This window comes from Mesoplodon bidens (assembly GCF_964165515.1).
Source record: "Mesoplodon bidens genome assembly, chromosome: 3".
Lineage (NCBI taxonomy): Eukaryota > Metazoa > Chordata > Mammalia > Artiodactyla > Ziphiidae > Mesoplodon > Mesoplodon bidens.
The window spans coordinates 92991909-93017268 of NC_138178.1; the positions used below are offsets into that span (position 1 = coordinate 92991909).

The window sequence follows — 25360 nt, forward strand, 5'->3', positions numbered from 1 at the left end:
GATGGAATGTCTAGTGAAAATGGATCATCTTGAAGTTGGATTTAAAAATGGTTAACAAAATACTTTATTTTTAGATAACTATGGAGATGAGTGCCCTGAGGACCCATAGAATACAGATTCTACAGGGATTACAAGGTATTCAGAGAATCTGATGGATTGGACCCTCTGTAACTTGTTACTTTTTGGTTTTCTGTGGAGGGGAATTAAAGTAGATATGAAAAAGTTAATATGATTTTTCTCGTGTCTCCTTGGTTTCATCCTTCTATAGAAAGGCCTGTGAGACTGTATATCCCCAAAATGCTTAGCAGTGGAGATAATGTTACAGAAAGAGTCCTGGGTTAGGAATCCCAAGACTAGGGTTCAAATTTTGGCTCTTCTGTTAGTAACGATGTGACTTTGGATAAGTCACTTAAAATCTAAAAAATTGGAATATTAATGCCTGTTCTATCTTTATCTTTGGTGGTTATATATATATATAATATATATTATATAATATTATATATTATATGTAATATAGCTTATATAGTAATCTATTTTAAAGAATTATGAGGGTTTTTAAAATTCTCTTGTAATCTTTAAAAATACAAATTGGCTCAGAAATGAGTGGCTTTTCAGATAACATTTTTGCATTTGTGTATGTTTCCCATTCTAGAAACATATGAACCTTCTGAGCATCCAGACCAGGTTCCCTGTAACCTTACACGAGAACAAAGGAACATTAGATCTCAAACATCTGCTGATGCCACACTGCCGCCTACTCCTTTTTTCCCAGTTTTCCTGGAGCCTTCATCTTCCCATGTGTCTCCATCATCCACTGGAGCCCCCCTCCAAGGAATCACATCTACTTTCCAAACCCATGGCAGTGTTCCCGCTCCAGACTCATCAGTTCAGATTAAACAAGAACCCATGTCTCCTGAACAAGATGAGAATGTGAATGCTGTGTCACAAGGCTCTGCTTGCAATGTGTCCAAGGAATTACTGCAAGCTAATAGTATGTAAACTTTTCTCTGGGTTAAGGGCAACCCTGTAGTGGGCCTACGGCAATTTTATATCAATGATGTAACATCATACTTGCCCATTAAAACTGAAGTTATTACAGTTTTTCTTGAAGTTTTCTTATTTAGGAAGATTATTTAAATATTGGTAACCTTTTTCTAATTTTCTCTAATGTAAGATTACTGAAGTGACTTTGGATTAGCACTTAACAGGTTTAATTTATTAAGATTGGTGCAGAATTATTTGGTTTTTGTGAGATAAATGGCATTGAAGTTGTTCAGTCAATTTTCTAGATAAGATATATCCTCTGAATTTCTCCTTACTTAACTATCTTTATCATTTCAAGTACAAACTAGGGTTAATATAGACCTGAGGAGCAGGTGTCCATGATGAAAGGCAGAGAGGGCTCTGGGGTTTGGAATCATCTAATAGAAACTTGGGTGGTTTTGAGAAATAGCCAGGGTTTTTACTCTCTTCATAAAATAATTCTTACCTAGTTACCATTTGAGAATAACTTCCAAGCTATTTAAAATCTCATCTGAAGTTTGCATAACCACAGTGGTGCTACATTGAAAATTAAGTAAGAAGCAAACAGGGACTTCCCTGGTGGTCCAGTGGGTAAGACTACATGCTCCCAATGTAAGGGACCCGGGTTCGATTCCTGGTTGGGGAACTAGATCCCCCATGCATGCCACAACTAAGAAGTCTGCATGCTGCAACTAAGAAGTCCGCATGCCGCAACTAAGAAGCCCGCATGCTGCAACTAAGAAAAGAAGCCTGTGAGCTGCAACTAAAGATCCCACCTGCTGCAACTAAGACCCAACACAGCCTAAATAAATAAATAAATAAATAAATATTAAAATGAAAGAAGCAAACTGATATTGTGTGATTTTTTTTTTGAGCAAAAACAAAAAGTCTGAAGAATTATCCTACATTTTGCTATCTGTTGCAACACTAATCATTGATATCTACATCAAATGTATATTATCTTTCATATTGAATTATGTTATTTTTATATGGATACTATTAAGTATTTTTTAAAAACTAGTAGTATTTTTTTCAAAAATAGCTTGTATTTTATTTCCTTTTCTGATTGCAAAACTAATTCATGTTCATTGTAAAAAATTGGGAAACTATAAAAATGTGGATTTGTTATTTTGTTATATATTTCAGTCTTTTAAAATTATAAATGTTTATGTGTTTACATGAGACTTTATACAAAGGACAAGTCATAGTCTGTTATAACTTGATTTTTTTCCCACTTAATTATCATGATCATTTTCCTGTGTCATAAAAATAATTCATCTAAAACACTATTTTACTAGTATAATATTTCAGAAGTTGCATAATATGAATATACAATAATTTATATAATCTTTGAATATTTACATTTTTTCCTTTTTTTGTATTCTGTATAACGCTACATTGTATATGTCTTTGAGTATGTCTGTGATTATTTCATCAGTTTAAATTTCTAGACATGAAATAACTAAGTCAAAGAAAATAGACATTTTAAGTCAGCTGACTTTTTAACCACTAGTATGTAGCTAAATTGGATGATATACAGGTAAAATGCATAATGAAAACTTCTAAGAAATAAAGGTGAAAGCACTTTAGCTAAATATTTAAGCGTCTACTAAGAATAAAACACATTGTTAAATATGTGGACATTTCAAACAAGAAAGAAAAACATCAATAGAAACAATCCCTGCCCATAAAAGGAGCTTTTGTATGGTATAAGACATGCATGTAATTTGTGAGATTAATGCAAGGCAAAGTATATAAATACTGTAATAGAAATATGTGTAGGTTATGGGAAGCTGAGGGGTGATATAACTAAACCATGACTGTTAAAGTTGTTAACATATCGAAATGTCATTATTTGGTAGAAGTTCAATCAGTGATAACTGTAGTTTATGACAAAAATACCAGACACCAAAACGATGGAATAATTCTTTTTTTCCTTCTCAATTCAGGAGAGATCAGTGGCAGTAGTCCAGTTTATCCAGTTATCACTGCAGCATTGTCCTTATCAGAGCTAACAGAGAGATTCCATGAGCCTAGCCAAGAACTGAAGTTTTCTATGGAGCAAGGAAATACCAGAAACAGAGGGAACAATCCCTCTTCCCAATCAGCTGGTCTTCCTAGCATAAATAAAGAAGGTGAAGAGCCAAACAGAGGCAACAGCGGGTCTGAAGCCTGTACCAGTTCTTTTCCAAGATTGTCCTTTGCTTCAGAAACCCCTTTAGAGAGAGAGCCCAACTCTCCAGCTGACCATCCAGAACAACAGGCAGAGTCCACTCTGACATCAGCTGAAGCTAGGGGGAACAAGAAAAAGAAGAAACTTAGGAAGAAGAAAACTCTGCGGGCTGCCCATGTTCCTGAGAACAGTGACACTGAACAGGATATATTTACTGCTAAACCTGTAAGGAAAGTAAAAACTGGAAAGTCCACTAAAGGGGGGAAAGTGACAACCTCCACCTGGGAAGATAGCAGAACTGGTCCAGAACAAGAGAGTGTCAGAGATGAACCAGATAGTGACTCGTCTCTGGAAGTCCTAGAAATTCCTAATCCTCAGTTAGAAGTGGTAGCCATTGATTCTTCTGAAACTGGAGAAGAGAAACCAGACAGCCCATCTAAAAAGGATATTCGGAACTCCACAGAGCTAAACTCATTAGAAACTTCTCGCTCTGGTTGTGATGAAGTTAGCTCTACCAGTGAGATTGGCACCCGTTATAAAGATGGCATCCCTGTAAGGTAAGGACTCCGTGTTGGTCCAATCAGAACAGCTTTCACCATTCTGTTCTTGAAAAATAGAACTTTTTGTTCTGAATCAGAATTTTTTTTAAAGAGTCACATTTATAGAAAATCAGTAGGGATAATGGGTATGGAAGAATCAAACCTTAGCAATGGAGATTTTCTGCTTTCTCTTTTGTGTTGTAAATATTTACTGTACTTTTATTTCCTTTCATATAGAAATTTCAGATGGAAAAACCGATCTCTTATATCATTGCTATTTTGTCCATTGTATAGAACAATCTTTTGAGTCAGGAAAATGTAAGTTTTACTGCCTGGCCTGTTCACAAGATGCTAAGAAGACTTTTGCTATTATTTTGTAGTGTGGCAGAAACTCAGACTGTGATCTCCTCCATAAAAGGATCAAAGAACTCTTCAGGTATTTGGTTGTTCAGTTTTATTTAAATTAATCACAGAAAAAAAGTCTTGTAAATATTAGAGCCAGGGTTTAAATCTACTTAAATATGCTTATACAGTAGGGGACGGGGACTGGGCATGTTACCAAGAGGATTGCTTTGACCAGCAGTTATGGTATCCCTAAATCCTCAAATCCTGGCATTTCAGTTTCTTCCTCCCATCTCTTACCTGGCTGTCTTATGTGTTCAACTAATTAGTATAGTTGGCCTTCTGTATCTTCGGTTCTGTCTCTATGGCTTCAACTAACTGCAGATCGTGTAATATGCATTTATTGGAAAAAAAAAAAAACTCGTGTGTAAGTGGACCTGCACAATTCAAACCACGTTGTTCAAGGGTCAGCTGTAAACAGGAGGATGTGTATAGGTTATATACAAATACTACGCCGTTTTATATAAGGGGCTTGAGCATCTGTGGATTTTGGTGTGTGGGGGGGTGGGGGAGTCCTGAAACCAGTCCCCAAGGGACAATTGTATTAAGGTTTTGTTGGCTCTGGGGGGTTTTGCTTTGAGAAGGAACTACTTAAAAAATAATGCCTTACTCAACAAAATAACTGGCAGCAGAGGAAACTGGATGTGGAAAGATACTTGGTGCCTTATGGGTATCACTCCAAGCTCACTATATATGTATCTTGTTCCGAAGTGAAAGGTCTTCCCTGCCTTTTCTTATTATGAAATCTTCATAATGAAGATCACTAATGAAAATGTGGTGTTTTGCTGGGGGAACTAGGCTTTAAGGAGAATCCAGAGACCACTTTTTCGTAATGGTTTAAATTTTTTAGTATCTTGAGACACAAGCAGACACATCTCTGAAACATATTCTTGTTTTCTAGAAATATCTTCAGAGCCAGGAGATGATGATGAGCCCACAGAAGGGAGCTTTGAGGGGCACCAAGCTGCAGTGAATGCAATTCAGATATTTGGGAATTTACTGTATACCTGTTCAGCAGATAAAACTGTCCGAGTTTATAATCTCGTGGTAAGTTGATACATCAATTTGAATATTTTTGCTTGGTTGCAGGTTTTAGAATCTCCAAGTAGCTCTCTCTTAGACTAGGAGTTTATTTGCTGTCCAGAGATGGAGTGGGCTTTAGACTAACTTTAGATACAGTTGATCCAGTGGCTCAGTGGGGTCACTGGAGACTTAGTTTCTTTCTTTATGTCCATTCTGCCTTCTCTGATATCACCTTTTCCTAAAGCAAGCTCTCCTCCTGCTCACAGATAGATGTCAGTAGCCACAGGGGTTTCTTTTCCCTCCCACCAGCAAAAAAGTGTCCTGTGCTTTCCTCTCTGAACAATCACTTGGCAAAAGGAAATGGGATTATAACAATAGGCTCGCGACAGTCAGGTCCCAGCCCTGGAGTTGATGCTGAGGTTTGTCACATAGCTGCTACATAATAGAGAAGGGATAGAGTGAGTACTGGGGAAGTAGTCAATATAAGAGGAGGCATTTTCCCTGAGAGTTGATTAATTATCCCAGTTATTAAGAAGAGCAACGGTCTTCCACTACCCCACACTTAGGATAATCTGATGCTCATTACTCTCAATTTTCATAGAATGGACTTTTGAGTTTTGAGTCTGGTATGCGTCAAACTAATTCTGTTTATCCACAACGATAGCCAAGAAACTTTAGGAACACTATGTTTGAACAAATATGGTGAAAGTATTTGAAATTGATGAAGTCCTTGAAAATCAAAAGATTAGATAGATGGTGGACTGAGAAATGTGTTTGCTGTAGGCAACAGGTATATAGGTTCCTTTAGCCTAATAATGTGAGGGCAACAGGGATGACTGAAGGAAGGAAGCAATGGTACCAGGAGGTGTGACTGTAAGATTTGGGGAATTGGTTCTAATTCTGAACTGAAAGGTAAGTGTAGGTATATGTGTACATTCTAAATATATAACAGTATGTGCACAGAGACAACAGGATGTTCCATTATGAAACCACACCTGGAACACTAGACCTGTGATGGCACCTGACATGTCTTTGAATATTGTGGCACATTCTCTGCATACTGATCAAATGCAGGAACTTAACTGGGTAATTAGTTATAGTTTGGATTTGCTAGCTTTTTGGTTCATATGTTGGAGAGCCTTGCCCTAGATATTAACTAAAATTCTGATCTGTCTTATAGCAAATTGCCCTAAGTTGGCCAGAAAGTTTGTTCAGGTTTTTCTGTAACATCTTATGGAAAAACCCAAACGAACTTATGGCTCAGTTAACATATAGTTGCAGGTACCTCAGTACATGTGACTGTTTGCTGTGCATTCAGTGAACAGGTATTTACTGAACACCTTTTGATACCAGGTACTATTCTAGACTCTGAGGCCACAACAATGAACTGTATGTTTTAGCATCTTTTTTTTTTTTTTTGAGGAAATGCATTATCTAATCCATTTATATCCACAAGTAACGATCTGAACTATGCTTGACTTTAGAGTCGGAAGTATATTGGTATCTTTGAGGGCCATACCTCCAAAGTGAACTGCCTCCTGGTTACTCAGACCTCTGGAAAGAATGCTGCCCTTTACACTGGTTCCAGTGATCACACCATTCGCTGCTATAATGTTAAGGTAAGTGGGTCCAGCAAAATCAAACATGATAATATAGAAACACTTTGACTGTATTTACTGTGTAGAGTGGAGACACTGAGACAGATGCTTCATTCTGTTCACTTTCTTGCTTCTGAACTTACTTCAGTACCCTGTATAGCCTTTGGAACAAATGAGGCTTAGATCTAAACCATGTTTTCTGTCTCTCTCCACCAGTATCTCTTCACTTACTACTATTAATAATATACCTCCTTTGATCTTTTCAACAATTACTCTTGATTTTTATTTTCACATCATATGCCAAAATTAATACTAGAGAGAAAACAAAATGTTTAAATTTTTTAAACCTGAAAACATAGAAGTAGATATCTCCTCTGAGAAAGAATTTTCTAAATGTATTGTAAGAAATGAGAGAAAATCATTTGCATTAAATATATATATTATAGGACTTCCCTGGTGGCACAGTGGTTAAGAATCCACCTGCCAATGCAGTGGACACGGGTTTGATCCCTGGTCTGGGAAGATCCCACATGCTGCAGAGCAACTAAGCCTGTGCACCACAACTACTGAGCCTGTGCTCTAGAGCCCGTGAGCCACAACTACTGAGCCCATGTGCCACAACTACTGAAGCCCATGCTCCTAGAGCCCATGCTCTGCAACAAGAGAAGCCACCACAGTGAGAAGCCCACGCACCGCAAAGAAGAGTAGCCCCCACTCACCGCAACGAGAGAAAGCCCGTGCACAGCAGCAAAGACCCAATGCAGCCAAAAATAAATAAATAAATATATATATATATATACACACACACACACACACACACACACACACATATATTCTTTAAAAGATTTGATTGTTTAAGACAAAATTTATAATTCCAAAGATTAGGTTTTTAACTTATATAGATGGAATGTGTGGTAACAGGAACAAAGGAAAGGGAAGATGGAATTGTGCTGGTGCAAGGTTCTTATATTTTATTGGGGATAAATCAGTTTTACTTTGAACTAGATTGTTACAATTTAAAGAGGTAGTCTCCAGAAGGCTGGCTCACAGCTTCAGTGTGCATCAGATAGACCTGGAGAGCTTGTTAAAACACATATTACTGGACCCCACTCCCAGAGCTTCTGATTCAGTAGGCTTGGGATAGGGCCCAAGAATTTACATTTCTAACATGTGATACTGATGCTACTGGTGTAGGGCCCACACGCTGACAACAGCTGCCCTAGAGCAACCACTAAAAGAATAAAACAAAGACAGACAGCTAAAAAATTTAATAGAGGAATTAAAATGGCATACTAAAAAACACTTGTTTAATGCAAAACAAGTCAGAAATGGGGGAACAGAAATAAAAATGAGACAAATAGAAAGCAAATTGGAGTCTAAATCTAGCCATATTTAATAATTATATTTAATGTGAATTAACACTAAAATCAAAAGGCAGAGATTGACTAGCTAAAGAACAAACATCAAAATCTGCTGTCTACAAGACACACCTTTTAAATTCAGACACAGATTGAATTAAAAGAATGGGAAAAAATGTACTATGCAAATAATAACAAAAAGAGCTAAAGTGATTATGTTACTATCAGGCAAATAGACTTTAAGACAAGGAATACTGCTGAGACAAGGGTGGCATTCCATAATGATAAAAATGTCAATATAGCAGGAAGATAGAACAATTAGAAATATATGTACGTAATAACAGAGCACCAAAATATGTAAAGTAATACTGGTAGAACTACAGAGGAGAAATAGACAAATCCACAATTATAGTTGAAGACTTCAACACCTCTCTCAATACTTGATAGAGTACTGGACAGAAAATCATCAAGGATGTAGAAGAACTGGACAATACCATTAACAAACAAGATCTAATTAATATTTATAGTTTAAAAAAATTAACATTTATAGACTCTGCCACCCGAAACAGCAGCATACACATTCTTTCCAAGTGCATATGGAGCATTCACCAGTATAGACCATTGCTGGATCATCAAATAAGTCTTAAGTCTTATTGAGAATCTTAATTAAAAGGATTGAAATCATTTAGAGTATGTTCTCCAACCACAGTGGAATTAGGAATCAATAACAGAAAGAAATCCACCAAAAAAAAAAAAAAAAAGAGAGAAATCTTTCTTTCTGGAAGTCCGCAAGTAAGGGGTAATGAAATAGCATACTTCTAAGTTACCCATGATTCAAAGAAGAAGTCACAAAGGAAATTAGAAAATATCTTGAACTAAATGAAAATGAGCATCCAGCTTAACATTTGTAGGATAGCTAACGCATTGCTGAGGGGGAAATTTCTAGTTCTAAATTCTTATATTAGAAAAAAAAGTTTAAAATCAATTATCTGAGTTTGTAAGAAAATAGAAAAAGAAGAAAAAGTTAAACCCAAAATAGATATATAAAGGAAATAATAAAGAGCAGAATGGAAACCACCAATTTATAAAACTGACACACAATGGGGAAAAATCAGTGAGACCAGAAGCTAGTTTTTTGAAAAGATAAATTAAAAAAAAACTTTTAGCTAAATTGATCAAAACAAAAGCCACAAATTTCAAATATCCAGAATGTAAGAAGGAACCTCATAACAGCGTTATTAATCAATACATCCATCAACTGATAAATGTGGTATATAAAAAGTGGAATAATACTAGCAACAAAAAGGAATAAACTATTCATACATGTAGCAACATGGATGGATCTCAAAAACATCATGCTAGGGGAAAGAAGTCATATGTAAAAGACTACATACTGAATGTTCTCTTAATATGGAATTCTAGAAAAGGCAAAACTATCAGAGTTGCCTGGGATGGCAGTGGGGACTGACTGAAAGAGGGTACGAGGTAACATTTTAGAGTGCTGGAAATGTTCTGAAAGTTGATTGTGGTAATGGTTGCATAACTGCATACTTTACTAAACTTAATGAAACGTATATCTAACATGGTGAATTTTATTATATGGAAATAATACTTAAGTGTTGAAAATTGTAAACAGATTTTGGCAAGAAATTGTCTTAGGTAAACAGAGGGAAAAATAGTTGTAACAGGACAGGATAAACATAGGGTTAATATCATATGTTGTAAGGAGCTTACACCTTTGAGAAGAGAAATAGTAAAATCCCTACACTTAAATTGAAAGACAGAAATTCTTTAAAAAGAGGATATACAAGTATTTGAAAATAATAGTCTTGTCAATAAACGCAAGTTAAAACAGAAGTTCAGTACCGATTTTTCAATGTTTTTAAGGGTTCTAACCCACAGTAGTATTTGGCATAGTGGGACTGTACATTAGTGAAAAAAATTCTTAGTTTTTGAACTTGAGGTGTAACTTTATATAGTAAAGTACATAAATTTTAAGTATACAGCTTGATGAATTTTTACATAGATACACATTTGTTTAACCACCACCAAGATCGAAACACAGATCATTTTCATCCCCATAAAGCTTCCCTCATACACCTTCCACTCACCACCCCCAGCCAAAGAAAACCATTGTTCTGATTTCTATCATTATAGATTATATTTGTCTGTGCTTGAACTTCATACAAATAAACCATACTGGATGTATTCTTTCACATTAGCTTTAGCTCGCTATAATGTCTGAAATTCATCTTTATTGTTTCATGCACCAGTAGTTCTTTTTTATTACGGCAACGTATTCCGTTTCCCCTGTAAAATTACAAAATGATCTCACATGGATGGGTTAGCCAGAGGCAACATATATTTTACCATTTGAGCATATTCACTGTCTTTTCCTTTATTTTACAATTGCATATGCAGCATTTATATTTGTAATTTTATGCGGGGAAAATAATTTAAAAGACTGACTCTTTCAGGTATGAAAGAAGGTTGGAAGAGATCAAAGGCTTTGATAGTCTTCAGCTTTTATCATCCAACCCATAGGTTGTCCCATCCTATAAGTAGGATGGGACAAGTAGGTCCTACTTATAACCGTCTTGATTTTAATGTCTGTATCCAGACCTCTTTGAAAAGCTAAACTTGGGCCTTTAGTCACTTAGTATCATTCAACTGCATTCAATCTTGAGCACTTACTATGTAACTGGCCCTGTTCTAGGTTTTAGGTAATTAGATTTTATCAGTATAACCCAGTTCTGGAAATTCATGGAAATGGTTTTTTGAAGGTCAGCTCAAACTGTGTTTGTATAACCTGGATATGTATCAGAATTACGAAGGAAATTTTTAAAAACACATATTCCAGGGCCTGAATTAGAATCTCAGGGACTGGGGTGAAGCTTGAGGTTCTATATGTTTTCAAAGCTTCTTGGGTAATTGTAGACCAGCTAACCTGATACTGGTTTGAAGGAGGCACTTGGGAGCTATTAAAATAGAGAATCAATTGCAGGAAAGTGCATATTTGATTAATGCAATTATCAGATATACAACTATAATCTTTATTTTCCTTTTTAAATGTCAATTGCAGCTTTAACTTTATCTTTGGCTACTTAATTTGAGAGGCTAGAACCCAATCCATAGTGCCCTTTGAAGAATTTCTACATTCCAAATTAGAAACATAGGTAACAGAAGTTATATTTGTTTACTATATTACCTACAGCTTGAGGGTCTTTGGCTACATATTTCAAAGCAGAAAACAATCTAATATAGTCTTCTACAAAATAGAGGACGCTACATTTTCTTCCTCATAAAAAATCATTTCACACTCTGTTCTCAGGAGGATCGTTTTCACATCTTATTTGCCTTTAATCTCGGCTGATCAGGTGTTGTGTGCTTTTATCAGACTCGAGAGTGTGTGGAGCAGTTACAGCTGGAAGACCGGGTTCTCTGCCTCCACAGTAGGTGGCGAATTCTCTATGCAGGACTGGCAAACGGCACTGTGGTCACCTTCAACATAAAGGTTAGTGGTTGGGGAGAGAAGGCTGAATTCCCATGCCACTTGAAAATGGTGTGAGTGTGTGTGGGAAGAAGTTGAAGGCAGACGTTTTCCTGTTTTTGTGTGTGTTTGAGAAAGCAACAGAATTAGCTGCTACTCAAAAATTTATCTTCTGTTATAAGTGAAACAAGATGCTGCATTCTGTCTGCTCAGGCCCAAGTGTGCCAGGACCAAAGTGTAACTCTACTAAATTAAACCAGGCCTGATGATTTGGGGCCAAATAATGAGTCATAGGTTAAACTAGTCTGTCTCATTTTAAGAATGACACCATGAAATGAGCTTAAATTCCTTTGAGTATGACATTGATGCAGTTTGGAACTGATTTAGGGTTTCATGAGGGTAGCTTGTTCTTGACTTGAACTAAGTCAAGGTTTGCCTTCATGCCTGTGGACCTCATTCTTTCCTGACCCAAATATAAATCCATTTGTTGAGCAAACCTTTATGGAGCACTATTACATGCTAGGTCTCAGGATAAGGCTTAGGAAATGAATACGGACCAGTTCTTAATGGCCCTGTGTGCTTTGTTAATGTAGTTGGACTTGTAAGCTTTAAAGTAAGAGAGACATGATCTAATTTGTATTTTAGAAAATGTCACTCTGGAGTTGAACAGGATGGAAAATACTGGTACTAGTAGAAGCTTGGAGACCATTTAGGAGGCTTTGTTATGGCAGCTGACATGAAAGATTAGACTAAGGTGAAGAGAAAATGGATAAAAGATGTAACTGGAGGTAGAAGTGATAGGTTTGGTTACTAGTTAGTTGTAGCATTCTATCCCGAGGCCATCTGGTCATCTTTTTAACAGTGTGTTAGAATGTTACTGTGTTATGCCTTGTTATAGTATCATATGTTTAGTTAGTACCTACTGTCTCTCCTTCTACCAGCTAGCTGGAACTACTTACAAAGAATGCAGTAAAATATGTCATGGTTTCTGCCTTTAAGAAGCTTAAAATCGAGTTAGAAGAAACTAGCACATATATAATCAAGTGTCAGATTATTTGGTTCACTAGATATGAATAGATCACAGAAGGGTAATTAGTAAAGGTTTTTGCATTCTAAATGCAAAGTGCTAACAACCTAGATTAGATTTGGTTAGAGCAATAGAAGACAGAATAGATTTAAAATATTTTAAAGGATAAAACTTGATAATTACCCAGTTCTCTTCTATTTTGTGAGATTAATGCAATCAGAGGTAGGTAGAAGTTTTGGGGCAAGATGATGACAAATTCAAATGGGAATGGTCTTTATTTTTACTTTTTTGAAATGGTCTTTAAATGGTTGAAAAGCCCCAGCAAAGATGGACCTTGAGACAGAGATTTGAGAATTTCTGCAGAGATACGAATTTTTAAGCCTTGTTAGGGCTGGACCTTTTCTGTTTTGCCCATATTCCTGGAACACAGTGCTTTCTGGGGCTCAACAGAAAGCATGGGCTGTTTACCTGGGCCTTCCCACCATTGGGCCCTGAACTCCATTGATCTATCTCCCCAGCATCTCAAGATGACTGAGATTGATGCTCAGCTCTGTAGACTCCCAGCTGCTGCTCTTGCCTAGTTTCTGGGAGTTTTATCTCATGCACGCACCTTAAACTACCTTTTTAGAGTTTTGGGGAAGTAGGAAACTTTATGAACAAGTTTGGTTTGGGAATGACGGAAGCAAGTCTAAAATCTAAGTTAAAGGAATGTTTGGGAATTCAGGATGTGACCATGCCACTCTGACCGATACAAAGGCTTCTATAGTTTAACTTAATGATGTCATGAGAGATAGACATAGAACCAGAAGTCAGAAGAAGGTCAGAATAACAGAAAGGTGGAGAATGAGAGACTCTGATTGTCTAAGAAGGTAGTTCTCAAAGAGAATTTTGGAAACAACCATGGCAGAGTGCATAAATTTTGGATGACCAAAAAACAGTGAGAGTTCTTGGGTCTGTGGCATGGAAAGTGTATTCAAATATGAAAAAAAGGTTTATCATTCATTATCATTAGCTTAAGGGAAGTGAGAGAGGGCATAAAAGAGAACCAAATTCTAATTATGATCAGGATAGTACGGGTCAAAGGTAGAAATGAGTTTATAATGTAAGACTGTCCCCACTAGAATTGGGAAGGAAGGAGTCATGAATACAGAGTGTTGGAATAGGAATGGCAGAGGTTGGGGAGTTAGGGATAGGGAGTAGATATGAGAACTTACTGGTGTTAGAATTTAGGGTTTGTATCAAGGTAGTGATTTGGGTTAGTTGATGTTGAGTTTTTCCAACTAGGTTGCTTTTACTTCATATAATGGTGGTGTATTTTTCAGAACAACAAACGACTTGAAATCTTTGAATGCCATGGCCCTCGGGCTGTCAGCTGTCTTGCCACAGCTCAGGAAGGTGCCCGAAAGCTGCTGGTTGTGGGGTCTTATGACTGTACCATTAGTGTGCGCGATGCACGGAATGGACTGCTCCTTAGAACTCTGGAGGGTCACAGCAAAACCATTCTCTGCATGAAGGCAAGTATAGTGCAAAAAATAGGAGTTCATTGTCTGGTACAAATAGAAGGGTTTGACTGAAATTTCCCATGTTGTCTAATGCCTTATTTAGAATACAGATTACTATCCTTTTTTATTTTCTTTTTAAAAAAAAATTAATTCATTAATTTATGGCTCTGTTGGGTCTTCGTTGCTGCGCACGGGCTTTCTCTAGTTGCAGTGAGCGCGAGCTAACTCTTCCTTGCGGTGCGCGGGCTTCTCATTGCGGTGGCTTCCCTTGTTGCGGAGTACGGGCTCTAGGTGTGCGGGCTTCAGTAGTTGCGGCACGTGGGCTCTAGAACGCAGGCTCAGTAGTTGTGGCGCACGGGCTTAGTTGTTCCGCGGCATGTGGGATCTTCCCGGACCAGGGCTCGAACCCGTGTCCCCTGCATTGGCAGGCGGATTTTTAACCACTGCGCCACCAGGGAAGTCCCTACGATCCTTTTCTTTAGGCCTGGATTACCACAGGACATACTGTTTTTTAATATATTAACCAAGAGACAAATAAAATTGTATCTTATTGTAGAATGTAGATATACTCGAATGCCCTTCTAGCCTGCTTCGTAATCATGCTGAGGAAGCAAGAAACCCAGTAGTACATTGTCAATTCATCAGAGTACTTGGTGGCAGCACGTAAGTTTCAGTTCAGAAAATTTGTCTGAGAAACTTATTTCATACCTCGTTCATGCTCATCTCAAAATAGGGTGGGAAGTAGAATTTGCTAATGCGTATTACATGTTAAAGGAAACTCAGAACGTTATATCGAATTTCATTAACTGAATTTTTTTTCTTTAAGGTGGTGAATGACCTTGTGTTCAGTGGCTCCAGTGATCAGTCAGTCCATGCCCACAACATTCACGTAAGCCATGTTGGTGTAAAGAAATCTTTAGTAGAATGATGATTAAAGCTTGAAGGATTCCTCAGACCTCTTGCAATTTAAATTAAGCCCTTTTTCTATTGAAAGACTTAATACTAATCCCTGCACATAAGCTCTTGGATAATATTAAGTACCGTAGAAATTCTGACCTCATCAAAATTCTTATTGGGGAATAGACTCAAAATTTATGTAAGGTTTAGTTTGAATGCCTCATTTAAACATGAAATAAATTGAGCATCTGAGGCTCTAAGAAAGTAGATATGATACATAGTTTAAAATAGCACAAGTAAAAACAGCCAAGAGACTCTGCTCAGGTCACAGAGGCTGCTTTTGAAGCTCAGTTCTTAGTCTGTAAACCTGGGGGTTATCCAGCCTCAGGGACTTGTTGTCCAGATCCAGTGAAATGATAAAAGTGAATATACTTCAAAAGCTATAAAATATATACACACAGAGCTGTGGCCCTTCTCTTTCTGTGACTTGGGGTTCTCCTCCAAGATATAGTGCAGGGCTTCCCTGGTGGCGCAATGGTTAAGAATCCCCCTGCCAGTGCAGGGGACGTGGGTTCAAGCCCTGGCCCGGGAAGATCCCACATGTCGTGGAGCAACTAAGCCCGTGTGCCACAGCTACTGAGCCTGTGCTCTAGAGCCCGTGAGCCACAACTACTGAAGCCCATGCACCTAGAGCCAGTGCTCCTCAACAAGAGAAGCCACAGCAATGAGAAGCCTGCGCACCTCAATGAAGTGTAGCCCCCGCTCGCCACAACTAGGGAAAGCCCAACTCGGCCAAAAATAAATAAATAAATATATTTATTTAAAAAAAGATACAGTGCATACATTTTGTATAAGTAACAAATGCTTGTGGGAGTATTTCATCTGTTAAAATTAGTACAGCTACGTGTGTACAAGTAGTCTCAGAATTATGTCTTATAGAATTACAGAATTATAAATCTCAAAAGTCGGAAGGAATCTTGAAGGTCAGTCTAGTGACTCTTATCTCTCTTCTGATGCAGACTGGTGAGCTTGTACGGATCTATAAAGGTCACAATCATGCAGTGACTGTGGTGAATATCCTAGGAAAAGTGATGGTGACTGCTTGCCTGGATAAATTTGTTCGTGTCTATGAATTACAGGTAGAATTTAGACCCAGTATTTTGCTTGAATGACTTGGGGAAACTGTCTGTTTGGATTTGGTGTTGATTTTTCTATATGGAAAGGCTGGGGTGGAACTCAGGAATCTGCGTTCTTCACAAGTGCTATAGACAATTATGAAGTAGCTGGTCCTTGGAGGACGCTTTCAGAAACACTACTCTGAGATACCTGGTCAGGCTCACACGTGTTAAAAATTAAATGGTTTCTGGAGAGCAGCTGTAGTCTGTAACACCTGTCTGATTCTCTTTGTGTGCAATTTCAGGTTTGAGACTTTGACACTACACAGAAACTGGTTTTATTTTTTCTAGTTACCAGCTCTTCCCTTGAGGAGAAGGAGCTGTTAGATTATGTTTCTGTTAACATGCTACTGGTACTTCAGCTTGGTACCTCAGGTGTAGTTTTAAACCTTTCAAAGGCCTTCAGGGACTATGCCTGTTAAACACAAGGTATAAATAACCTTAATTCTCTCTTTTTTTTTTTTCCCCCCCCCCACCCAAGTCGCATGATCGATTGCAAGTTTATGGAGGACACAAAGACATGATTATGTGTATGACCATCCACAAAAGTATGGTGAGTATAATTTGCCATGCCACATATTTGTCTTTGAATGTGTTTACTAAAAATTGTACAAACTATTAATAATGTTACTACTTGTCACTTCCAAAAAGGACATCTGTTTTTGATACGCCTCATTACTGAATGTCTTTCTATCTCTTGGTATTATAATATTGAAAACCCAGTAATGCTGTTGAATATTCCTTTTTTTATTAAGAGCTAAAATAATTACAATAAAAAATATAATACCACCATTAAATAGAAAGTAAATTTAAGATGTTTCCCAAAAAAAAAATAAAATTGAGTGGTGCTTTTTTCAGAGACATTATGATCTGGACAGTACATTGGAATAGAGTCAGGAGATTTGGCCAGTGTGGCATAGTTATAGCAGACCTAAAAGTAGAAGCTAAGTCATGTAACCCTGCTAATCCTTGATTTATTTTATTTTTAAATTTTGAGGTTGAACCAGAATGGATGTTTTTCAGACTTTAAGCAGTAGAACCTTTTGTTCCAATGAAATACAGATGCCTAATATGCAATGCCCAGTAGAAGCCAGAGCTACACCAGTTAAAGTATAAGTGGTGCCTCTGATCCCTGCCACTTCTGCTCTCAGCCACAATCCCAAGAGTGGCTCTCTAAGGAGCACAGCTTCAAAGTGTCCAGACTAGAAGATCTGCACAATACTTTCCCATTATGGTACTCTGGGGCTGGTTTGGGTTTAGGTTTATGTTTTCTTGTTGTTGTAGCTGCTACCAGTAACTTTTGACTCTTATTTTGAGGATGATTGTAGTCGTTTTATTGTGTGTTGTTTTGGTCTGATGTGATAAACCTTTTTCTCTAGATTTATACTGGCTGTTATGATGGCAGTATTCAGGCCGTGAGGCTGAATCTGATGCAGAATTACCGCTGCTGGGTAAGGAGTGAAACTGTCCTTGTCACCAGACTTAGATGTTGCACAACCCCAGGCCAATTTATAGATCTTCATTATCATCGGTTTAGCATTTTTATATTGAGCGTCTGCTTTTGCCTTCCACTATAGGACAAATAAGCTTATTTTTTAAAAACTACATAAAATGCTTCCATACTTCTGTAATGAAAAGTCTAATCTTAGGATTAGATATAAAGCATATTTAAGTATCCACTCAGAGTTTCTCTCTTTTGTGTTTTTTATTTTGTTTTATTACTCTATTGATACATGCCTACAAAAACATCAACAGTACAGAAGTGTGTGAAAGAAAAATATAAGTGCTTATTTTCATGACCTGCCCACAATACTTTACTCATTCCTCAGGCATTACATGTATTAATAGTTTGGTTTGTTCCTCATTGGTTTTTGAGGACTAGGCAGATAAAAATTTGCATTTTTGAAGTTTTAAACCTCAGTTTACTAGGCTAAATTGAGTGGTTTCTATTTTGGGGTGGGAGCTCGTGATTAACCCTCAAAACTTTCACACTGTTTCTTATAAGCCTTAATTTGTTTCATCAGTTCTAATAGTTAGTTGTGACCAGAGAAAAGTTGATGGCACTGAAATTTTTTTTCCCTAAACCCTGACCTCCTTTTTCAGCATTGATGAAATGAACTGGATGCTCTCCATTTTAAAATTTGATTTTGGGTTTGTCTCTTGCCTAATTACTTTCCAGCTTTTTACACATCACTATCTTTGATTTTTAGTCTTCTCAGTGAAGACAAGCAAAATCTAGGACAACAGGCTCCAGAATATACAAATAGACTTAACTTATTTAGAGAAACGAGGAAAATACCTTCTGGTTTTAAAGCCAGGGGGATGGAATAGTGCTTACAGAGGAAAAACTCAAATTTGCATTACTTTTTAGAAATGAACATGTTAGAATGAGAATCATAGGATTTCTTTCAAGCCTGTAGGGAAAAAAAGCCAAGACGAAGAGTCTTTATGTTTTCTGACTAACAATTGAAACATAGCCACATTTATAATACAGTAAAAAAAAAAAAAAAAGTAGGTGATCACAAGACTTGATTCAAGTAATAAAAATTGTTAATAAAGTCAGGCTTCCTTGGCAGTTTTCTACAACAAGTGTTTCCACAAATGTAGTTTTCTTTATCAGACATTTGTATTTTCAAGTTTACAAGTCAACAGTTCTTAGAATTGTTAAAAATAACCCTTTAAGTATTGCAGGAAAGCTCTTTGCCTTTCTTAAATAAATGGACTAAGAAACTCATTTTATGGTGGCAAGATAAAGCATAAGTATGGTTTAAATTGAATTTTATGTAACTTGTCTGTCAGTATTTGCTAACAGCTTCCTTATCTAATGATGTAATGACTGCCTTAGTGCTTTGCCTTCTCAAAATATTGCACTGTCAAAAGACTTCCCAGTCTTTTCAAGTTTCTCATTAAATTGATGATTAATTTGGTTGCCTCTGGCTTTGTTGAATTTCCTAGCCAAGAATAAATTAAAGCATAGGGGCTTACTTACAGGATGCAAGTGAGGAATATTCTCATTGTATGTTTCCTATGCTCTTTATAACTTACCCTTTCATTCTGTTTCTCTCCAGTGGCATGGTTGCTCTCTGATATTTGGCGTTATAGATCATTTAAAACAACATTTGCTGACTGACCATACAAATCCGAACTTTCAAACTCTGAAATGTCGCTGGAAGAACTGTGATGCTTTTTTTACTGCTAGGAAAGGATCCAAACAGGTACATCAGTGGGATTTGAGGTCAACCTGGGGTCATTTGACTGCTCAGAGCAGGTTTCAGTAAACCTTTTTTGCCTTATTAGAATGTTCAGAATTGCAGTAAACAGGGAGAGTGTAGGGATTTTTCTTTTTATTACTATCCAGGGATTTGGTGTATAGCTTAATGAGGTTTCAAATGAAGAATAGGTAGTTTCTGAGAAAGAGCCTAAAGAGAATGTTTTCACATGTTTCCAGTCCAGTAACTGAACCTAGAGGTTTATTACAGTGCTCTTGTTAAGAACTCATCTTTAAGTGCGCAGTTCCATGTAAATTAGAGTGCTGGGTCCTAACTGCCTTTCATGTATGGATCTTAGAATGTACCTGTGAAGCTCCCTGGCTTTGACTTTCTCTTGTCCTACTACCATCTTTTCTCTCACGGGCCCTTTTCCCTTTATTCCTAGGATGCTGCAGGACACATTGAACGACATGCTGAGGATGACAGCAAAATTGATTCATGAAGTTTCTTGCCTCCCATGTTGGGAAGTCTTTAGTTGAACTAATTTCACATCAGCCCCTTACACAGGCCAGTGTCTTCCCTTCCCTAGTCAATCAGGGAAGGAGAGAGTGGTTACTAGCCAGGCTTACCACTAGCATAAGTCTGGGCAGCTCTATGGGATGATAGGTTACACTTCTAAGTTCTTGCTGGAGGTTTGTCAGATTTAAACAGATTTTTAAGGAACCATACTCTTCTGGGACAGCATGGCATATAGTAATTTATGCTACTGGTGTTCTCCAGATGTTTATTAAAGATACAGATCTTAATTGGCTACCTGGTTTGACCCTAATCATATGTATATTTTATTGATTTCAGTCTGTGATTTTTAGTTTCTGTTCTTATGATGGTTTAAACCTATAGGCAGGCTTTTAAGTACAAATTTGTCCACTGCTAGATTTTTAGGATCAGTTTTAATTTCTCCTTAATTATTACAATCAGTTAATTGTAACAGCTGGATATTTAAATTGGAAGCAAATAGTTTCCTTTCTTTTTCTTTTTTTGCGGTACGCGGGCCTCTCACTGTTGTGGCCTCTCCTGTTGCGGAGCACAGGCTCCGGATTCGCAGGCTCAGCGGCCATGGCTCACGGGCCTAGCCGCTCCACAGCATGTGGGATCTTCCCAGACTGGGGCATAAACCCGTGTCCCCTGCATCGGCAGGTGGACTCTCAACCACTGCGCCACCAGGGAAGCCCAGTTTCCTTTCTTAACAATTATGTACAGTGTGTTTCGGTATGCTCTTCGTAGATAGACAGAGCTGGCTTTAAATGCTAAGGGGACACACAATAGGTTTTTAACAGTTAGAGTAACTGCTCTGCTGATTATATTTTAGGAACTCAGGCAGCAAATCACATAATGACAAGTCCTTTCAGACAGTACTTCCTATTGAACTTCTTCAGATTTTGATAGAGTGCTCAGTTCAAGGCAGTGCATAGACCTAATGTCTACTTGGAGATCTCACTGTTAGACCTGGGCACTCACTGCAGGTATTGGCAGGCTGTTCGAACTGGAGGTATAACCTTTATCTCTCTTTCCAGCTTCTGACTCTCCAGGCGGGCTGTGGGTTTGAAACCTTTTCATTTACTTAATTGCCAAACCCCACTCTTGTATTCTCTGACTGTGCCTAGACTGACAGTAGCCATCATATACTTCCTCTGGGTTCACAGGGTACTTTCCACCCACCCGCAGTACCCAAATGGGGGAGTCAGGATAAAGCATCTGAATATAGTTTTCAAGGCCTCAGGCAGGCTTCTTAAAGACCAGTGTCTTGCCTTCACCTCCCCACTAGCTGGGAAGGGTGGAATAGGATGAAGGGAAAGACCCTACCTGTCCATTGAGAGCAGCCAAATGAACAAAGCCTTCATGAGACTGCTTTGTTTTTGGATTTTCTCTGGACTCTTAAGAGAAGCCATGGAGGTGTTGCTTTCCAGCCTTTTGTTTCTAGATTCTCAAAACTGAAAGATTCTACAGAGAGAGGGGGGAAAAGGGAGAAGAGCCCAGCGCCACATACCAAGCTTCAGATGTGATGCCTGTTCTTTCCTAGGACTGCAGAGCATCCAGGTTTATCTCCACCCATCTTAGCGCACACACTTCTACTCACATGTCTTCACTCAGGCTCTGGGGCAGGGGGACTTCCTCAGGGGTTCATGGATAGGTTTCAAGAGGGTATCCAAACCCCCTGGAATTGTGTGTAAGACTAAGTAGGTGTTTTTTTTCCCCAGGGAGGCCTCCAGTGGTTCTCACTGGATCCAAAAAAAAACCTTAAGAACTAATCTAGGAGCTACATCTAGATAATGAATGGCTCCACAAGCTATTTACTTCTGTCCTTATGAATGGCAGAACTCTTGTGTTGACCACACTATTGAGATTTGCATGATACTTGAGAGAGAACAGAGAAGATGCTGTTGCATAAAGTTTATGTGTGCTGTTTCTGTCTGAGAGCAAGCATTCCCATCTGTCACCCCATTTCCTGTACAGGTGACCAGAGAAGCTAAGCTGTTCTATGGGTTTGGGAATGGTGATTCCCAGGAAAGTACGTTTGGATTTATTGCTAAACCTGGCATTTTCCTTTGGGCTATAGTGAACCCACATTTCCACGTTGGCTGGGCAGTGTGCTGAGGAAGTCTTGCATACTCTGTTGCGTAGGTGCCCTTCTGTCCTGCCTGAGGACATGTCTGAAAAGATGAGAGTGGTGGAGCCTCTGTACAGCTAGAAGGGGGTATATGAGGTGTTGGACAGTCATGGGGAACTGTTGTAGGTATGAACAGACTGATAGAATCAGTAAAAACTTATTTGAGCTTAACTTTCATAGAATCATGCACAGTCTATCTGCCTTTATGTGTGCAGTTGTGGATGTTCCTTGTACATGTGTATGTGTGTGGGCACCTATACTTGTATTACTTTTTCTCATTTCACAAGAATTTTCTTTGAAGCCGTGGCAATAATGTTTTTGTTTCAAGAATGCGTAAAATTCGTTTAATACCAGGTTAGTGTATTGCCCTAAATGCACTGTTGTAGCCATCTGTTTAGAAATAAAGGCACCATAAGCATCTTGGCTGCTTATGGTTGTATGTTATTACTTTTAAGTGTCTTGAAAGTTATGCAAAAGTGTTGTTTTAAGTCTTCTACAATGTCTTGGCTGATTCTGGCCTTCTGTTCCCCCTCAGAGTAGAGCAATGGCTCAGGGATTTGTGTTGGCTCTGATATTTAGTACTTAGTTGAGGAAGGAAATTGTTACACGACCTGACAAAACACAACTCATTTCTTATAAGGAATTGGAGGCCATTTTTAGAATGTTGTTTTTAATTACTTGTGTTTACTTCTAACAGCTAGAAGACAAGAAAACCATAGCATAAATCCTTTTGTGTGCATATGCTAGGGTTTTAATGGCAGTTTATTCTCATGAAATATCAGTCACTTCAAGTTTTATCCTGAAGTTTTTAATCAGGTTCAAAATTTTGGTATACTGCTCTACTCAGTAGAAAGCAGTTAAACACAATACAAAGTTATCTTGACCTGATGTTACTTGAATTTGAGAGAACGTCATTGCTATTACACTCCTGCTTTTGTGGAGAATTCTTTTTCTGCCTCAGAAGAGTTAGCAGTTGAGTGTTTAGCTCCTGACCTATCTATAATTTATAGGCAACCTCACTGCCATTTAAGTGATTATTTGCCTAACAAAGGGTTTTTTGTTTTTTTCTTTTTGGTAGATTATACAGTGCACAACTTTAGTGACTAGGTATGTGGATGATTTGGTGGGAGTAGGTGTACAAAACTTAGAGGAATGGTATGGTATATTTTATGGAAGAGAATTCATTGGAGGGGAAATGAAAGTATAATGTGAAGTGGGATTTAAACAGCATGTACCCTCTGGTTTGCAATTTATATACGCTGTCTTATAAATTTTGTTCCTGTTACCTAAAGGAGAACTCCTAAAACTGTTCAGAAGGCCATGCCTGCCACATTGTTAAAACAGTGATTTTATCCCTGCCCCAAGTCATCAGATTCCTCAGGATTTCAGAGAAGCTGTCTAATAGTTAGAATTAGAAGTTGTGGTAGAGATGATTTGGGTTATACTGAGTTCCATGTACAAGTGGATGTGAAATCCTGATTAAACCAAACCTACTGCTTACCAGACAATAACCTCTAACCTCACCTCCAACCCCCAAGTATGTGGCCTTGCTGGGTCACATGGTGACTAACATTTCCCAGATTTCCTCTAAATTCAAGGTAGTAGCCCAACTGAATTGGGGGAGGAGGGAGTCAAGGAGGAAAGGCTGTTGAAGATCTTTCTCCTACTCAAGAGAAATATATGCCCTAGAGCTGTGCCAGCACCCTTGGTGTCTGATTTTTTTTAAAAATTGAATATGGGTTAGAAGAATGAAATCAGATGACACTTGACTGCAAAAATGTTTATAAGCAAATAGCTTAGCCTTCTTACATTTTGGTATAAAGCTGTGAACTTCCTAACTTTGTAAAGCAAGATATAAAGCAAATATAAGGGGAAAATAAAGTACTTTACTAATTGTTTATTTTTGTTACCTTATCTGCATATTCATAGCCAAACCCTTCTTTTCCACACTGGTATAGAGAACAAGAAGGAAATTGGGTAGAAAATGAAAGATGGTTGTAGATATGCCACAGATCATGGTCCAGATAAGCTCGGCAGACAGCTACATATAAGGATTTATTCAAGGTCATACAGTAGGTCAATATTAGTGGAGGAACTAGGATTAAAAACTTTATCTCTGCTCCATTACACTCGGGTAACTGGCCCCTCTGGTTATAGGTGACCCATTTTGTCTTGATCTAGACACCAACAGCTATTCCCCTTCCTTTCCTCATGTGTCTTGGAAAGTATTTGAGTGATTCCTATGCTCAAGAAATAGCAAAAGGCATGATTAAAGTGGGGTTTAGGATTTATTTGTGTATGTGTGTATTTTCCATTGCTGTGTTCTGAAACTACGGCTCTCTATACGTGATAGGTAAGATTGGAGCTACTCATCCCTGCTATGGCTGACATCTAAATGTGAGAAAACAAAACATGATCAAGCCAGCTATACAGGTGCCTTTATTTAGATCACCTTTTTTCAAAATGCAACCAAACGTATGAGTCAGATAACCCAAAGTGTCCAACCCTCTTCCGCTGAGCTAGTTTACTCTGGAGCAGGCCCATCCTGAAACAGTCAGGCGGAACCAAATGCTCACTGGGCTGCTGTCCCGTGAGTGGGAGAATATAAAGGTGATAGAGGGCTCTGGCACCAGGAAGTGTTCAGTGCCACTGGCAAATGCTTCTGTGAACAGCCGAGGGCAAGCTAAAGGGAGTATTTGCTTCAGAGCTGAGGCCACTCAGACTCCAAGCAAAGCTGTCACTGGGCCATGGCTAGCTGAGGCAGACAGAGACACTTGCCTCCATGTGGCACAGGGACAGAGTTGTTCTCCCTTCCCCATTCCTTAACTAAAGGGTGAGGCTGGGCATGACAGATGGACAGATACCCTGAGGCTGAGAAGGAAGTGCGTAGAGGAGGAACAAGACCGATGAGGTGCCTGGAGGTCTGCTGGGGGTGCAGCTACTGTGTCCTTTGAGGTAAGTGGCTCTAGCTCTGTTGGGTGAAATTGAAATCCTGAGTGATCCTGCATGGCCTTGGATGAGGCCAGCTTGGTTCAGGCATACATGGTGAGCTGCAGCCACTGAAAGAGGAAGTCCCAAGATCAGAAATGCAAACAAGAAAAGAGAGGCCCAGCCCTAGGGATCTAACAGAGTAGAGGAAAGGGACAGTCCCCAGCATGCCAGACACTGGGAAGATTTTCTGAGAAGCAGCAGTTTACTGCATCCTTCCCACAGATCTCTCCTAGAAGGTACATATTTTCCAGCATAAAGTCATTGTAGAACTGAGGCCTCTTTGGA

At 38.4% G+C, this 25360-nt stretch overlaps 2 protein-coding genes across 9 annotated transcripts in view; one reads left to right on the forward strand and one right to left on the reverse strand.

Annotated features, from left to right (window-relative positions):
* Nucleotides 1-23969, forward strand: part of ZNF106 (zinc finger protein 106) — a gene marked incomplete at its 5' end in the record, with an annotated part of 62340 nt that extends 38371 nt beyond the window's left edge. For 5 of the 6 annotated variants that reach the window (XM_081229034.1, XM_081229035.1, XM_081229036.1 and 2 more), the window contains 14 exons: nt 75-135; nt 653-991; nt 2973-3753; nt 4116-4171; nt 5039-5184; nt 6645-6779; nt 11514-11630; nt 13956-14147; nt 14962-15024; nt 16052-16171; nt 16689-16760; nt 17587-17658; nt 19276-19422; nt 19862-23969. In XM_081229034.1, the coding sequence (XP_081085160.1) occupies nt 75-135; nt 653-991; nt 2973-3753; nt 4116-4171; nt 5039-5184; nt 6645-6779; nt 11514-11630; nt 13956-14147; nt 14962-15024; nt 16052-16171; nt 16689-16760; nt 17587-17658; nt 19276-19422; nt 19862-19918 (2358 nt within the window). In that variant the 3' untranslated portion in view covers nt 19919-23969. The remainder of the gene's footprint in view (nt 1-74; nt 136-652; nt 992-2972; nt 3754-4115; nt 4172-5038; nt 5185-6644; nt 6780-11513; nt 11631-13955; nt 14148-14961; nt 15025-16051; nt 16172-16688; nt 16761-17586; nt 17659-19275; nt 19423-19861) is intronic. The other variant, XM_081229038.1, reaches the window with a different exon arrangement.
* Nucleotides 23812-25360, reverse strand: part of CAPN3 (calpain 3) — a gene marked incomplete at its 5' end in the record, with an annotated part of 49322 nt that continues 47773 nt past the window's right edge. For all 3 annotated transcript variants that reach the window (XM_081229040.1, XM_081229039.1, XM_081229041.1), the window contains one exon: nt 23812-25143. In XM_081229040.1, coding sequence (XP_081085166.1) covers nt 25117-25143 — 27 coding nt within the window. In that variant the 3' untranslated portion in view covers nt 23812-25116. The remainder of the gene's footprint in view (nt 25144-25360) is intronic.